Raw genomic sequence first — 15,286 nt, forward strand, 5'->3', positions numbered from 1 at the left:
CATTCCACACCATGCTAATGTTGGGGTTGGGTTTGGACAACCTGTTTAGATAAACTCTTTAGATAAACAGTGATCTTGTGCCAACACTGAGAGTCTTTTAACTTTGTATCTTTCTGTACAATTGCCATGACTTTAAGTTTATACTGAAATGTTTCTTTTTCAGCCATACTACATGTTAGGACGCCATGAAGAATCTCTAAAGTCTGCATTCTCTGGATGTACTTCATAATGCCACTGGGGGTCACCAAAGTTACACATTAACAGATCACCTTAAAAATGATCTTAGAACAAATTTGAGTTTAAATGGCTTTATGAATTAGATTTAGATAAGATTATTTGAATTTGGCATGTTACCATGGTGCTGTTGAGGGGTGGGGATTACTGACTAAATGTCCCACTTGGAGCTCATGTTAAAAACCAAGTTTTTAATGTTAGTAACCCAAAAAAGTTCACTTTTAAAAAAAGACATGGAAGAGAAGGAAGAGGCCCTTAAGAAAATGGAACACGTAGAGTTTTATAATAGTGGGTGAAAGCCCTTCAGCTGTTTTAGATGGACACCAGAGATGCTACAAATAGGACTTTGTGGTAATACAAAAATTAAGAAGTACTTTTGAATAGGCGGTTTGTACTTTAAAATATGTTTTCAATGCCCTGGTACAGTAAGTAAATGTAGTAAACACATGTTAAACTGTGTTAAGTAAAACGAAAACGAAAAACTGAACTTCTTCCAGCATCAGAAGAATATGGTAAAGGTCACATACCATTGTGTAAGAGCTGCATCTTAATACTATGACAATCTCACGTTTTCATGCAAAGCTGACCTCGGGGGATGTGACTTTTCTAAGCTATGACTCCCTGGAGTTGTATTTCCCTTGGCCCTCTTCCTAAGAATCACTTATTTTCTCTTGAGTAAATAAACAAAGCATCATCTTAAGCAATTATGCCTTGACACTGACTCAGAGAGCAAAAATAACCAAAGCTCCAAGTCCCGTTTGGGAAATAGTGCCCAAGAAATGGTTCATTTTCCTTTTGAATCCACAGCGACTCCACCCATCTCAGGTTTGTTTTTCATTGTTGGTATTATTTGTGGCTCTTCTATGTGAAAAGTGTTAGAGAACTGTTGTGCAGAAACAGTAAATTTGCTGTTTAAGTCTTTTATCCTACTCATATTACATTTGATGGGCGTTTTTAAACAACTCCAGTGCGACGACAGACTGCTGTTTGAAACAATCTTCAGTTTCTTCTTGTAGTTCTCCATGTGGCAATGACCCTTTCACCATGTACACTATCTAGGCCCTTTGACTGGGCCGTTCTGCAGGAGGAGGAGGAAATGGCTGTACTGACCACTGAGTAAACATTACATCACCCCTAAACACGCCCTACCACGTTCTGATTCCTTATGATTCCTTGTACCTCCTGATAATGTCCGAGTTCCTTCCTGCATAATAAGAAATGACCTCTAAAGCTGTTTGTTCAAGAATCAGCCTTTAACACTATACGCTCATAATACTTCACTACTTTACATAATACTGCACAATACTTTGTTTCTACTTCTCAAATTACACAAACTATTAAAAATGGGTCTTGTGCCCTTGCTGACCTGCTGAGTGGAGAAAGTAGATTCCTCTCCAGCTGTAAATTCTGCAAAATCACGTTATCTGACTCTAACGATTATGTGTGCAGGTCTGTGTGTGTTGAAGATTAGTATTAGGTGTTTCGATTGACAAGGAACAAATTAAATATTGATAGTTTCCTCTGATTTTGCTCCTTCTCTGTTTGACCTTTTCCACTCTTGTGTTTTATCAGTTTTTTAGAAAGTGATCCGTCACTTTATTCTTTCTTTTAAAATTCTTTTTTCTTTATTTGATATCTCCTGTCCTTAACTGTATTATTATTTATCACAGGCAGGGGTATGCTAACTTCTTGGTACTTAACACGTGCTCTGATTATGTAGTCCTAACAGTATGTGTGAGTTAAGACTTACTATAGAGCAAGTAAGCCAAGCAATGCTTGCCCTATTATATTAAAAATTGGACACAAATTAAAACCTACCTTAAACTGATCTCTTTCTGAATTCTGTCCTATAAAAGACGTCCAATCGCATGATTACAGCCAGTCAATAAATTACTTTGACCTGTTGACCACAATTGGCAATAATAAATATATTGTGGTCATTTCATATAATTCTGTGAGATCAGATTTTTTCTTTATCCCAGAGTGTAAAATAATATGTGGGTAATACTTGAATCTTCTTCTTATGTGACTGAACTTGACCTGTAGCTCCCAATACCTTGGTTTGTTGTGTCTGGTAAGGTGAGACAAAGTGCATCCATTTACCATTGTTATTGATTAATAGGTTTGAGTGTGATCTGGTATTTCCTTTTATAGCACCTCTTAACCTGAACCTGAGTAGAGGTCTGATTATCCAGAGTAATTTAAAACCTCTGTGTGTATATAGTGTGTTAGTGGATTGTGATATTAGCAGTTTTTTTGTGATACAAACATTAAAGTACAGCATGACGTGGACAAGTTTTGTTCAAGCTGCTATTTTTCTCTAGCAATAAGTTGGCAGACTGTTCTCTATTTAAAAGGTCATTGCCTGCATATGAGTGACCTGCTCATTGTTTCTGTTCTAATGTAACTTCCTGAGCCCACCCAGAGATGCCTGATAAGACATTTAGACCATATTAAGGGAGGTCAGGCATTTGGCTTTACTTCATACCTACAGCCTGTTTAGTCATGCAAAGGTCTAGAGCCAATAAATCAAAACTTCACCGTGTCTACTTAAAGCGCTGCTGTTGCCAAAACATCACTTACTTGTGTCGACTAATAGCTTTGTCAAAAGTCAAAGTCAGCTTTATTGTCAGTGCCCATATGTACAGTCATACACAGGAATTTGACATTGCAATGCTGCCATGGCCCTCAGTGTACACTAAAACAATATAAAGATTAAAAAGTTAAAAAATTAAGTCATATATTAAACTTTTATTTTTTCATCCTTGGGATACATATTTTGCAATCACCATAAAAATAATTCAGATTATCACCATACATACGAGTGACTAATTTTGCCTGCTAACCCTGAACGTTTGCTGTTAATTCAGCAAAGCTGTAAGTTCACCAACATCCAAAGCACAACATACCTTTAGTGATCAACACTGCTCTTCTTTAAGACTGCGAGATACTTCATTTAACCCTATATAAAACCACAAGTTAAACGTTTATAATAAAGATCATGATCCATCAAATTTCGTTGATATAAATGACGAACAAATGTAACACTCTATAGCTCATGTCAGGGGAACTGATAACCACACTACTTGCCTAATAATATAAAGTGAGATATCCTATCATGTGGGAACTGGGCCCACAACATAGCTCAACAAGTAACAACATCTGATGCGCTGCTTATTCTATTCTTTTCCTACATAACTATGATCCTTTCAGACAATATAGGACGATGAATCATAAAATAATGCTGAATGCTGCGTCTAAAATTAGCTGCTGTCTTTTGCTATCAGTGGTGTTTGTCTCCAGGTACCAGCCTCCCACACCGCTGTTTAGCAGCTCCTATCAGAAGCCACATCAGAATATACGGAAATGAGTTACGTAGCATTTACGGTCCCCAGCGCTGTGCTGCCCTCTGCCAAGTGTGGAGCTGCCAGCTGCAGATACCCATCTGAGCACAATGCTCTTACCGTTAAGAGCTTCCTCGTAATGCAACAGTGCATGAATGCATACATACCCACACCCACAAAATGCTGGGCACAGAGGGCCAGTGCGTTACACTCATCACACCAGTGTGTGTGAGCAGTTTGATATTTGAAATGTGTGAAAGTGAAACATTGGGTGTAAAGCAACACTTTCTGCGGTTTATTTTATTAGCAAAAGTCTCCTTTTGTGGTCAGCAGTTATCACTTAACAAGCCTTTTTAACCTGTTTAATGGGCAAACCAGTCTATGCACGTTTTTATACCAATCTTACCAACAGTAGTTGAGTAACTGACTGACTTATTGAACTCTTTAGAGAATTGTTACTGAAATAGAATATTTAGTTATGTGAGATTATAAATGCTATACATTTTACCACCCATGATGCTGATGAACAGCCTTAACTGACTGACGTAGGCAGCTGTATAGTATTTTGATTTTAATCACTTTTCTGGAAAGACATTATGATGCAAAAATTAAACAACAGCAAAATAATCATATTTTTGTCCTCCGACAGCCTTGTTTAGTTATAACTTGCTCAAATGCCAATGATAAAAAGATAGTTATCTGCTGACAATAAGGCCTTTCAGGCTCGGAGAGGAGCCTGTGTCTCATTTACATGGACGGGGAACTGTGACTCTTTGTAATTCAAATTGTACAAGCTGCACTTCGACTCGCAGTGCTGGCTGAATGCAGAAGGTCTGGGGATGTCAATTTGAAACTGGACAGTCTTGATGCAGATGAAGGGGCCTGGGAGTGGGTGGAGGGTGCACCATTCTACAAAGGAGGGTTTGATTTGTGACTTTTGCACTTTAGACCAGTAATGGGACTCAAAACACTGGAAGGCTTTCTAATTTGTATAAAGCCAGCAGGATGCATCAGGAGAAAGAAACTTATCAGACGTCATTGAGATACCGCGCGTCATCAAACGTCACCCACATTTCAGGCATAAGGCTTGCAGCTTGCCGGAAAGACAGCCCTCCTCACCATAGCTGGACTGGCCATCGGGCATACCGGGCATTTGCCCGGTGGGCCGCTGGCGATTTTTTGTTTTTATGGGCCGATGGGTTTTTTTTTTGGTTTTTTTTTTAGGAAGGGTATATATAATGAAAGGTGTTGGATTGGCCAATTGGTCATGATCGACTCTGGGCTGGACCAATTACAGCCGAGGAGGCTGGCTGCACCCTCCCCCTTCTTTAGCAATCACGTGATTTTCGCGCATTGCATGCCGGGAACTCGTGGCAAAACAATCCAAGTACCGCATCAAATGCAAACATTTGCAGCACCGCAAAACGTTCATTCTCCGGTTCCAATACCTTCTTTTTTTTCTTTGCCGCACAAAAAAGGAATGTACAAAACAAAAGGAGAACAATGCCGGTCCGTACAAAGACAGACGGCGAAAAGACAAAGAAAAGATACGAGGAAAAAATCAAAGGAGTGAAAGAGTGGACAAAAGACATCAGCGTGCTGCCCAACTTTCACCACGCTCAGATTTATAATTATACGCTTCTTGGAGTGAGTGCATACACTCATGAACTTTAGTAACTTCAGGTCACTGCAACATGCCCGGGTACAGTTTACCGACGGATGGGTGCAGGACCTTGAAATGCACCGCGTAGAACGAAAGACTATTGTACATATCATAAGTTTACCAGTCTCACAAATCGTCTTCATAAATACACATTCATTAACAGTTTATTAATAGGACCTTTAAGCTCAACGGTAATTAATTAGTAGTGGAAATAATTTCTGGTAGTGTAACAGTGTTTATGTGGTATTATTCCACTTGCCACAAATATCAGTGTAATGGGGAAACAGCGCCCCCCCTCTCGGTGTGGCTGGCTGCAGTAATCGCTGCCAGTCTGCCGTAGCCATACGAGAGGTGAGTTGTATTGTTCCGCACACAATATAGCTAAGTAGTACAGACACATAAAACATGTTTGATTAGCTGACGAGCACCGAGTGTAATAAGTGCTTAGTGGACACATGTCCAACACCAGTTTTATGTACTTTTCATTTGTTTATTAATGTGTGAAACTGTATGCTAAAGCGGAATGCTAATGAGATGTTCTGCCGTAGTGTGCTGTGCGGAGTGGTGTGTGGCGAGCCTGTGCACTGATAATACACCGTTGTTTCCATTCAGGTACATTTGTTGTTGCTGTTATTTTATTGTATATTAGAAATTGTAATATTGCTGCAGTAATCGCTGCCAGTCTGCCTTAGCCATACGAGAGTGTGCTCTGCGGAGTGGTGTATGGCGAGCCTGTGCACTGATAATACACGTTGTTTCCATTTAGGAAATAAAGTGGCAACGATCGATCAGAGACTGTCTTTTTAAAAACACTACACAACGCAGAGTCGAGGAGTCTGTTTGGGCCGAACTGTTGCAGCGGGATGAAGCAGAAACCGGTTACAGTAGCATCACAGAAATGTAGCAGTGACAATAATATTGTAATCGCAATGGACAATTAGTGATACAAAACAACTGTTTTATCCTGTGAATAAAAGTATATGTTTTTGTCAGTGTACCATGGTTATAACAGAAGCGAAACGCAATATTGTGTCAGAACAATTCACTATTTATGCACAATAAACAAAGGAGCATAGCGCGACAATTTCTGTTCAGCGCCAGACTTGCTTGTAACCTATATCACCAATTATGTTAAGAAAAATGACGTATTAACTACTACAAAACTCTGACCTTTGTGGGAATGCTTGGAGCAGACTAACATGTGAGCTGGGGTGTTCTGAGACGTTATATTTGGTATATCCAGACCATCCATCGGCTCTTACTTCGGAAACATGGCTTAAAAAAATTTCACTTCAACGACATAATCCATAAAAAAAAAAAAAGAAAAAAAAACCGATCTCTTTACCCGTCGGCTTCCTGTGGCTGTCATGCCACCGGCTATTGCAGTTAATAATACAACAGCTTCTTGCCATTTTTTGGGTTTCTTTTTATCGCTGTGTAAGTGAGTTCAATTGAAAGCCTGCGTGCGCTAGTACCTCTTGCCACAAGTTCCCAGAATCCTTTGCGGTTTTATCCCTGAATGACGTCACATTTTCAATCTTTATCCTGGTGGGCCGGTCTCTAGTCAAAATGCCCGGGCCGATTTTTTGTCCCAGTCCAGCCTTGCTCCTCACGCAATGTCCACAACCACAGACGAGCCAGTTCTTTTAGAGTGTTAAAAAACATCACATTTCCTTGTTCCAAGACATTTCTAACTAATAGTAATGCCACAATTCTCTGGTAAGCAAGCCAAGAAAGAGAGTGAGAGACGCAGATGCAGGACATGGGGAGGACAAAGAAATGATGCACACAACCATATACACATGCAAAGTATTATACTTTTCCTGGTTCATTAATGGATGTGTGCCAGACTATGACCTCAGATGCAGTCTATATGGAGCACACCACCTAAACCTATTTTGAATCTCTTTTACTTCCATTATTTCTGTTATAGTTATAAATTAAATTAATAACAAATGATTGCATATTATATATTTTAAGCCCCCCCCCCAAAAAAAATGTAGGCCCATACAATGACATTACAATAAAGTTTGTTAACAAACATACAGCCCGCTTTTACCGAGGCTACCCATAGATATTTCAGCATTAGTGGGTTCAGATACCTCATATGGTTCAATCAGTAGTTAAACCAAAACTGACACTAGACATAGCTACGGTGGACATATTAAGTTCCACTAATGGAAAATATCTGTATGCAAAAAAAGTTACAGGGAAGCACAATATTTCCCCTTTTCTACTTTGCCTTTCCATTCTCTCTTTAGAGGGATTATGTGTCTGAATTTACATTTTTTTACTGTGACTTTTTAAAATAAATTTTTTTAAACTTTTTAAATTAATGTTTGTGTAATCTAAGTAACTAATATTAATTTTTGCCCAGCGCTGCCAGACATGGTCATAATTACCACACATTTAATGGAAATGTCATGTAGTTCATGTAACTGCTGATGGAGACGAGGATGGAGAGAGATGGAGTCTAGTATTTGATTGTGTGGTTATAGTTGTCTAATGTATGTAAACATACTAGCCTCAGTTACATAATCTTAAGTGCCACTACTCAAGTATGTGCATACATACTTTACATTCCCGATACACGGTACAAATGTAAGTGATGAAAGCTTGTTTTCCCTTTTAACAATAAATAGATAATAATAAGGTTAGCAAATAATTAAAGTAACTGTCAGCATGTGAGTGGGTGTTGCAATTGTGCAAACAGGTATGTCTGTAGGCTGTAAGCTTTTTGTATGTTTGTTTCTTTTATTGTTCATGTAATCACACCTTTTTAAAGGTGTCATACGCAGCATAGGGTTTGACCACACCTTGTGACTTTCAGACCTTTCTTTGCCCATAAACAAGGCCCAAGAGTCATAGCTTAGAAAAGTCACATCCCCCGAGGCCTCTGACAGATGAAGGCCCACTTCATCTGTCAGAGGATTCTTAAAAAGTTTGTGAACACGGCCCCAAGTTTATACTGCTGTTTCATCAAAAGACCAGGGGCTATATTTGCAATCCTTCAAGCAAAAAAGTTTCTATGAAAGTTAAAGTTAGGACTAAATGTTGGTACAGATAAAAGATATTATAAAAGCATTTATAAGAGTAGATACTTAAATAGTAGATACTGTCAAAGTCCTTTTATATCGAGGGCCTCATGCAGCTTACTTTGATGTCTAGCGCGCCGGACACGTGAAACTCCCCTTTCTATCTGATGGTTAATTACACATTAAATCCTTGAGATATCTTAGGATATTAAATACCTACAATTTCAAAATTTCATCTCATGTGTTATATTGCTGGGGTGAATGAAAGACATCTGTGTTTGGGTTTAAAATGTAATAAATTAAAGAAATTTTTTGGTTGTTAAAATACAGCTAAAAATCCACATTTTTAACCCTCCTTCACATTTTTCAAAGTCATCCACTGGGCCTGATTGGAGTCCTTGCTAGGCCGATTTTGTCCTCTGACCCTTATGCTTCATATGTTCCAGTCAAGTTTTAAAAAAAAAAATACACAGAATGGTTAAAATTGTAATATCTATATTTGGATGTTGTAGTAAAATGTAAGAAAACTGTTCTAATGGAAGTTGCCAGCGGATGAAGAGAGTCAGACAGAGATTTCGATAAGAAGCTTTTATGTCTTTTTTACATATCTGTGTTGTGGTCATGTATACTGTATAGACTTGCCATAAGAACCACAAGTATATCTCATTAAAATGAAAAAACGAGGGTTGATATTTTAAGTCATGCAAGGATTTTTTTAAAAGACTAACTCTTGTGAATTTTTCAATTAATAATAAAAAATATATAATTATTAATTTTTTTATTAAACCAACTGGGGAATTTTCCAGCATCACACCTAAGCTAGAAATTACTTTCTCTTAGATTTCTTTGTTCTGTGGAGTGAGGAGCACTCTTAGTTTAGCCCCGGAGGAATCAAACGAAACATGTTTTGAGCGAAATGAGAAGATTTTCGTGTCTCTTATCTTTGGAAAGAATTCCAAATTGAGGCGTAGTATTCACAAATATTAAGTTAAACAAGTTTCTGGCCTCAAGAAACTGACAACAAATTTCTAAACTGATGCCCATAGTTAAAGCCTTATGTAAAGTCTGCCGTTCTCTTTAGTCTACAGAAAACAACTGTACTCGTGTCAGGGTTTTATTTGCATGTGTAGCGTGCAGCCAGAGTTCATCGCTGCTCAACCTGTGTACTCAGCAGCACAGAAGCTGACTTAGTTAACAGGTCTCTGTACCTTTACTTCCCCAATGGAAATAAGAGATATCATGTGATGTGCTAACAGAACATTTGTGTATTTCAACAGGACACTTCAACAAGCTGCATTTAATTATTAACAGGGGGAAATATTAAGCAGTGGTCATTTCTCATAACTGAATACAAAAACAGGATGATGATGAGGTTTTAATCAGAACATCTATGTTAAAGTTAAGCGATCGTGGCTCAAGAGTTGGCCGTTCGCCTTGTAATCGGAAGGTTGCCGGTTCGAGCTCCGGCTCGGACAGTCTCGGTCGTGGTGTCCTTGGGCAAGACACTTCACCTACCGCCTACTGGTGATGGCCAGTGGGGCCGATGCCACAATATGGCAGCCTCGCTTCGTTCAGTCTGCTTGCAGTGTGCAGGGCAGCTGTGGCTACAACCGTAGCTGCCTCCACCAGTGTGTGAATGTGAGAGTGAATGAATAGTGGCATTGTAAAGCGCTTTGAGGGCTTCGAAAAGCGCTATATAAATGCAATCCATTATTATTATTATTAAGGTGTTGCCAATATATTGAGTATCTAAAAAATAAGTAAATAAAAGATACTGTTGACTGCTGATGGGAAAAGTGAAAACAGTTGCTATCTCTGGTGTGAAACTCATAATCTATCCACCCATGCTTTTCTATCCACCTCCTCTTTCAGAAGCACAAAACCATCATGTCACTTCTGCTGATCTGTCCAGTAAATGAAAGGGTGTGTGTGTGTGTGTGTGTGTGTGTGTGTGTGTGTGTGTGTGTGTGTGTGTGTGTGTGTGTGTGTTGTGTTATTTTATTTTCTATTACTTGCTTAGTTACTTACAGAATGGGCTTACAGCTCCACCCTTCAAAAAAAAAAAAAAAAACAATGTGCAAAGGAACAATTTCCGCAGTTTATCAATCTAAATGTGCATCGGCAACAATGTCACAGATAAGCATTTAAAATCATCCTCCTTCTCAGTATAAAACTTTGCTCTGTTGTCGTTTGATCGGTGCTGACACAGCTCCACATTAATCATTGGTTCCATGTTACTTTACACTGAAGAACGGTGAGGATCACATACGGAAAGAAGCGAGCCGGGGTGGCAGAGGTATCAGATCAGGTCCTTTGAAGTGTATTAATAGAGTCAGCATCACGGCACCATGGAATAAATATTTGCATAAAGAACGTGCCTTTTCATCAAGCACTGATATTAAACTTGGAATATGCAGCACAGCTGTTCAATTGTCTTCTGATTCTAAACAAAAAAGTAGTTAAGCCACTTATCACTTATTAGAGATGAACAAGTAACTGGGCAAGTCCCTGGGTCTGTGAAGTGAAGGGGACACTGAGCTGCACCACATTCCTTTCCTGACCCCTTTGTGTTGGCCACACACATCCTCGCATGCCATTCTCAAACTCTCTCATCTTTTCTCCCCCTCTCTCTGGGCAGACTGATCAGTGGGACACGGGACAGGTGGATCTGTGGAAGCTGGATGCCACAGTCTATCCGTTAGTTGAGCCTCTTTTCAGAGGAATGTATTTCAGGGGATTTCAGACTACAGGTCAGGTCACTTGAACAAACAGTTTACCAACAAAGAGAGTGAGTCATTTAGTCTACTTTGGCAATGCATTTTAATATTGCGTCACTGTTAAAACTCTCTAGCTCAAGTCCGACATATTAATTACCCATCGTTATAATTTTTTATGCAGTTGAAACTTTCAAAGGACCAAGTTTTATTGTACTATTACATCTTTGTTGGTATCAGCACAAAATTAATGTGTTATAACAGCAGAAATGTTTTCCATAAACTTTCCCTTTAAGCGTGAGGTACACTCCACCGATTGCTGACTTAGGGGACGTACCTGCGCAACAGGTGCAGGAACCACGAACTCATGAAAACCGTGCGCATCACCGAAACAGAGCGCAGTGCAATAGTTGGAAAAGTGCAGTAGTGTCGTGTTTAATTTCGCTCATATTGTAAAAAGGATTAAGTTTTTCTTACCTTGAGGAAGGCGCTGAAGACCAGAAGAGTCCACAGAGGGACGCTGAAGCGCATTGAGAGCTTCATGATGCCGCACACTGGGAGAACGGATTCTAGTGCTTTTTCTACCCGCTGCACACTTTCATGTCCAAACTTCCCTTTCGCTTGCAAAAAAAAACAACAGAAAACAAACAACGACTGGACTTTCTTCTAACACCTGAGTCAAACCGTTGCTACATCAGGAGAGTTTAAAGTGAGAGAATGAAACTTTTTCCTCTGAATTCACGGGGAGGAGCAGCGGCCAGAGGCGCGTCATTCAGAGTAGTCCGCCTCTCTTCAGTTTTTCCTCACTTCAGCTCGAACTACTTCCTCATCAACTAAAAGTCTGCCTTCCCTCTTTCCTCGAAGAAATCCAACATTCTTCCCATAACTTTGCCAAGCAGGTCGAAGGAATGCAGTGTCCCGTTTCTAACACGACGGAAATCCCATTTTTCAAAGCCAATGTTACTGGGAAACATCCCTAATATCACTGGCCTGGTTTCTCCTCTCTAAAGCAGTTCAGTCATTTCACAACAAAACAGAGTATTAGGCCAAAGATAAGGGGGACTACAGTGAGAGAGATATTTCATGCCTGAAGACTCGAGACAAAAGTAGTTTAAAGAACTAAAAAAACAAATAAACCTGCAATTTTCAAAACCCGTTTATAATTTAATATATTCACTCATGGCTTGACCTTGTCTTGTTGTTTTAGTCATCTTTGGCCACAAAAGTGACTTTATTTGAATGAGCGTTGAGTCCTAACTCATTAGCTAACACCACTAATGCAGTCTAAGGATGTGCATTTAGCCTGCGGATAGCTGTTAAGGAACATAGAGATGTGAGAAATTTCCATTACTAATACTGAAAAAGACATGGTCAACAGTTCAGTTATTTATAGTCTATACAGATAAAGTCTAAAGTATCTAACTAGTGGGTCCCACTCACATACTGAGACACACAGTTGTAATGACACAAAATTGAAGAGCTCCGGAAGAAAGCTGGAAAATGTCAATTGGTTGGCGATTCCAACTTACAGTATTCCCACATGTGCAGTAAGTATGTTGCCACTAACACTATTATTACTCACAGTAAAGTAGACATAGGGTGCTTAAATAATCTTTGACTTAGTGACTTAATGCATTTTGTTGGTGTTTCAGTCAGGGATGGTTTTCAGACTAGGAAAGCAATGAAGATAATTGTTGTGACATGCCATAAACATCTTTATTTCAGCTGTGAAACTGTGAGCATCAAGATCAACTTTGTCTCCAAATCATTCAGCCTGAGCTGACCCTCTGATAATTTGTTCACTCCCGATGAAAACCTGAGTATCTTCAACACTTTCACTTCCAGCTCGGCCTCATGTCTTTTTGTCAGCACCATCTCCAAACCATAAACCACATCAGGTCTCATTACCATCTTGTAAATCTCCCCTTTCACTCTTGCTGCTATCTTGCTGTCACAAAACACCCTTGACACTCATCCCCACCCGCTGCACCCTCCCTGCACTGCGGTCTTCATCTCTCTTCTGCCCTGTTCACTGTTTTGGATGGTTCACCCTATCTCATTAGCCTTCACTACCACCACTACTCTGCTCAATGTAGAGTCACTGCTACAAACACTGGAACCAGAGCAAAGGTAATATTCAAAATGAAAACTAAAACAAAGTCAAACAGAAACAGAGAGTCTGAAAATAAAACACTGCAGACAAAATGCAGGATCACGACAAAAACTTTTTTATCGTCTGCTGAAGGACTAAATGGAAGCTCTGGCTGCTGTTATATTTCTCCATGTAAACTCAATTCAAATGAATGATAAAAGAAATAAACTACATGGTATGAATGATAAGGGCCAGTCTTCATGTAAAGCTTATTTATAGCCTATTTTATCAGCTTTGTTTTTCTTGTTAGTGCTGGATGGACAGGAAACAGTTTATAACAGAGTGTGTGTGTGTGTGTGTGTGTGTGTGTGTGTGTGTGTGTGTGTGTGTGTGTGTGTGTGTGTGTGTGTGGCTGTAAAACAAAAGCAAAAAAACAAGCCTCCTTGTCACACTACTTAGGATGAATAATTCCAAAATAAATAAACATTTAATACTTAATTCTTGAAAATGAAACCCTTTTCTAGTGTAAGTATTGTGTGTAAGTTATGAATATGCACAGAAACCCATATTAAAAAATAGAATAGAAAAGCTACTTTATTGTAATTCAGAACATACACCAGTTACTGCACACCAAAATAAAATTTCAGGCATGTAACTTCACTGCCCTAAATATACTTTCTTAATGTGCCTTGTGCATATATGAATATACATCCTTTATGTTGAGTGCAGACATGTTTACGCATCCTGCGTGTTCATCCCGTGTTGAATTTTATGCTGCTGTCTTGTGCTTGTTCTGCTCATCTTTTGAGACATTCTCACAAGTGCGTTTTGAACTTTTTGGAATGTGTTGTTTATCACCTTCACACTTTTACATGTTAAAAAAAAAATTCTGTTACTTGTCAGCACTTACTGTGTAACGTTGTAGGATGTTCTCATGTTCTATAGAAATACTGCTAAGTTGCACTTCCTAGAAACAAACTTGGAACACAGAAGAAGACAGAAGTTTAGTTTTGTGAACACCAGAGGCTGGTCGGGTTTTACTGGTTGAAAATAATAATGGTAGATTTTTGCTACAACTTAACAACATAATTTAAAATAAATGAATACTGATGGGCGACAGAAATGTTGCAGCAACTTCCTGTTTGTTTTCCCGTCTCTAAAAAGCTCTTCTGAGTGACACAGACTGGCCTGATGTATGACAATGTTGTACAGTGTGTCATAGTTTTATTTGGCACTGAGAGGACATGCAAGGAAAGGTTCCAGCCAACGAGGAGGTTTAAACTAGGAACCCTCTGCATGTTGCGTGTTTAGGTTGTTTAAATGCATCATTATGCCAGGAAATGTTGGGTCCTGACATAACAATTCATGTAAATCACGTGGTCTCTATATCCCCACCTGGCTATTGACCAAGCATGATAATTTAGAGACCTTAAGCAAAGACCTGCATGAAGTCCTTGTTCACTTAAACAAATGCGTTCATAGCTAAGTGAGTAAAACAAAAATATTTTACATGTTAATAGATTTATTTTTAACTAGTACAGATTAACACTCGTTTGTGGATATAAGATAAGAAGCCTGCTCTATAAACACACAAAAAAGGAAAAAGCTTTCTAAAGTGGCACTTTGCCGATGAGGCTTCATGTAAATTGTCTGCTCAAAGTTGACTGACTACTTTATTTTGTGCACCTTGTTAGTGCTGGGTTAGCTGCTTTAATTCTTCATGCCATAGCTATATCAAAGTGTTTGAAATATACTAACATGCTGCTGCATCTCTAAGGTGCTGTGTTAAATTGAGATCTAGCGACACTAGAAGTTAGTTGAGTAAAGTGATCTCACCGTCAAAAAAAATAAAAACAGTTTGAGACCAAGTCTCAGCTGTGTCGTTGAAAGGTGGCTTTCATAACACCCCTGTTTCACCATTTTCCTCGGGCCAGCTTTATAATACCTTTTAGGCCTTCACGGCGCATGTGAAGTGAACATTCTGAGTTAAAGTGGCATAGCTGGGAGGTCACTTCACAGTTGAAATGTGAATTATGCGTTGTTCAGCGCAAACCTTATTGCATCCTGATGATTAGAACACAGAAGAAGACACAAGCAGGAAATTTGTCTTTTTCAGTTAACCGTGGTCATAGACTGAAGCTTATGTCATATGTGAGCAACACGTAAATCTCCTTTCTACTACAGCGTTAGAACTCATTACTCAA

At 39.1% G+C, this 15,286-nt stretch overlaps 1 protein-coding gene across 3 annotated transcripts in view; it reads right to left on the reverse strand.

Moving 5' to 3' along the window:
- The window catches only part of LOC113027060 (receptor-type tyrosine-protein phosphatase eta), a 46,143-nt gene that overhangs the window by 28,002 nt on the left and 2,855 nt on the right, over positions 1–15,286 (reverse strand). For all 3 annotated transcript variants that reach the window (XM_026176490.1, XM_026176489.1, XM_026176488.1), the window contains exons 3-4: positions 13,993–14,060; positions 11,468–11,610 (exon numbers count right to left, since the gene is read on the reverse strand). In XM_026176490.1, the coding sequence (XP_026032275.1) occupies positions 11,468–11,533 (66 nt within the window). In that variant the 5' untranslated portion in view covers positions 11,534–11,610; positions 13,993–14,060. The remainder of the gene's footprint in view (positions 1–11,467; positions 11,611–13,992; positions 14,061–15,286) is intronic.

This window comes from Astatotilapia calliptera, chromosome 7 (genome assembly GCF_900246225.1).
Source record: "Astatotilapia calliptera chromosome 7, fAstCal1.2, whole genome shotgun sequence".
Classification (NCBI taxonomy): Eukaryota; Metazoa; Chordata; class Actinopteri; order Cichliformes; family Cichlidae; genus Astatotilapia; species Astatotilapia calliptera.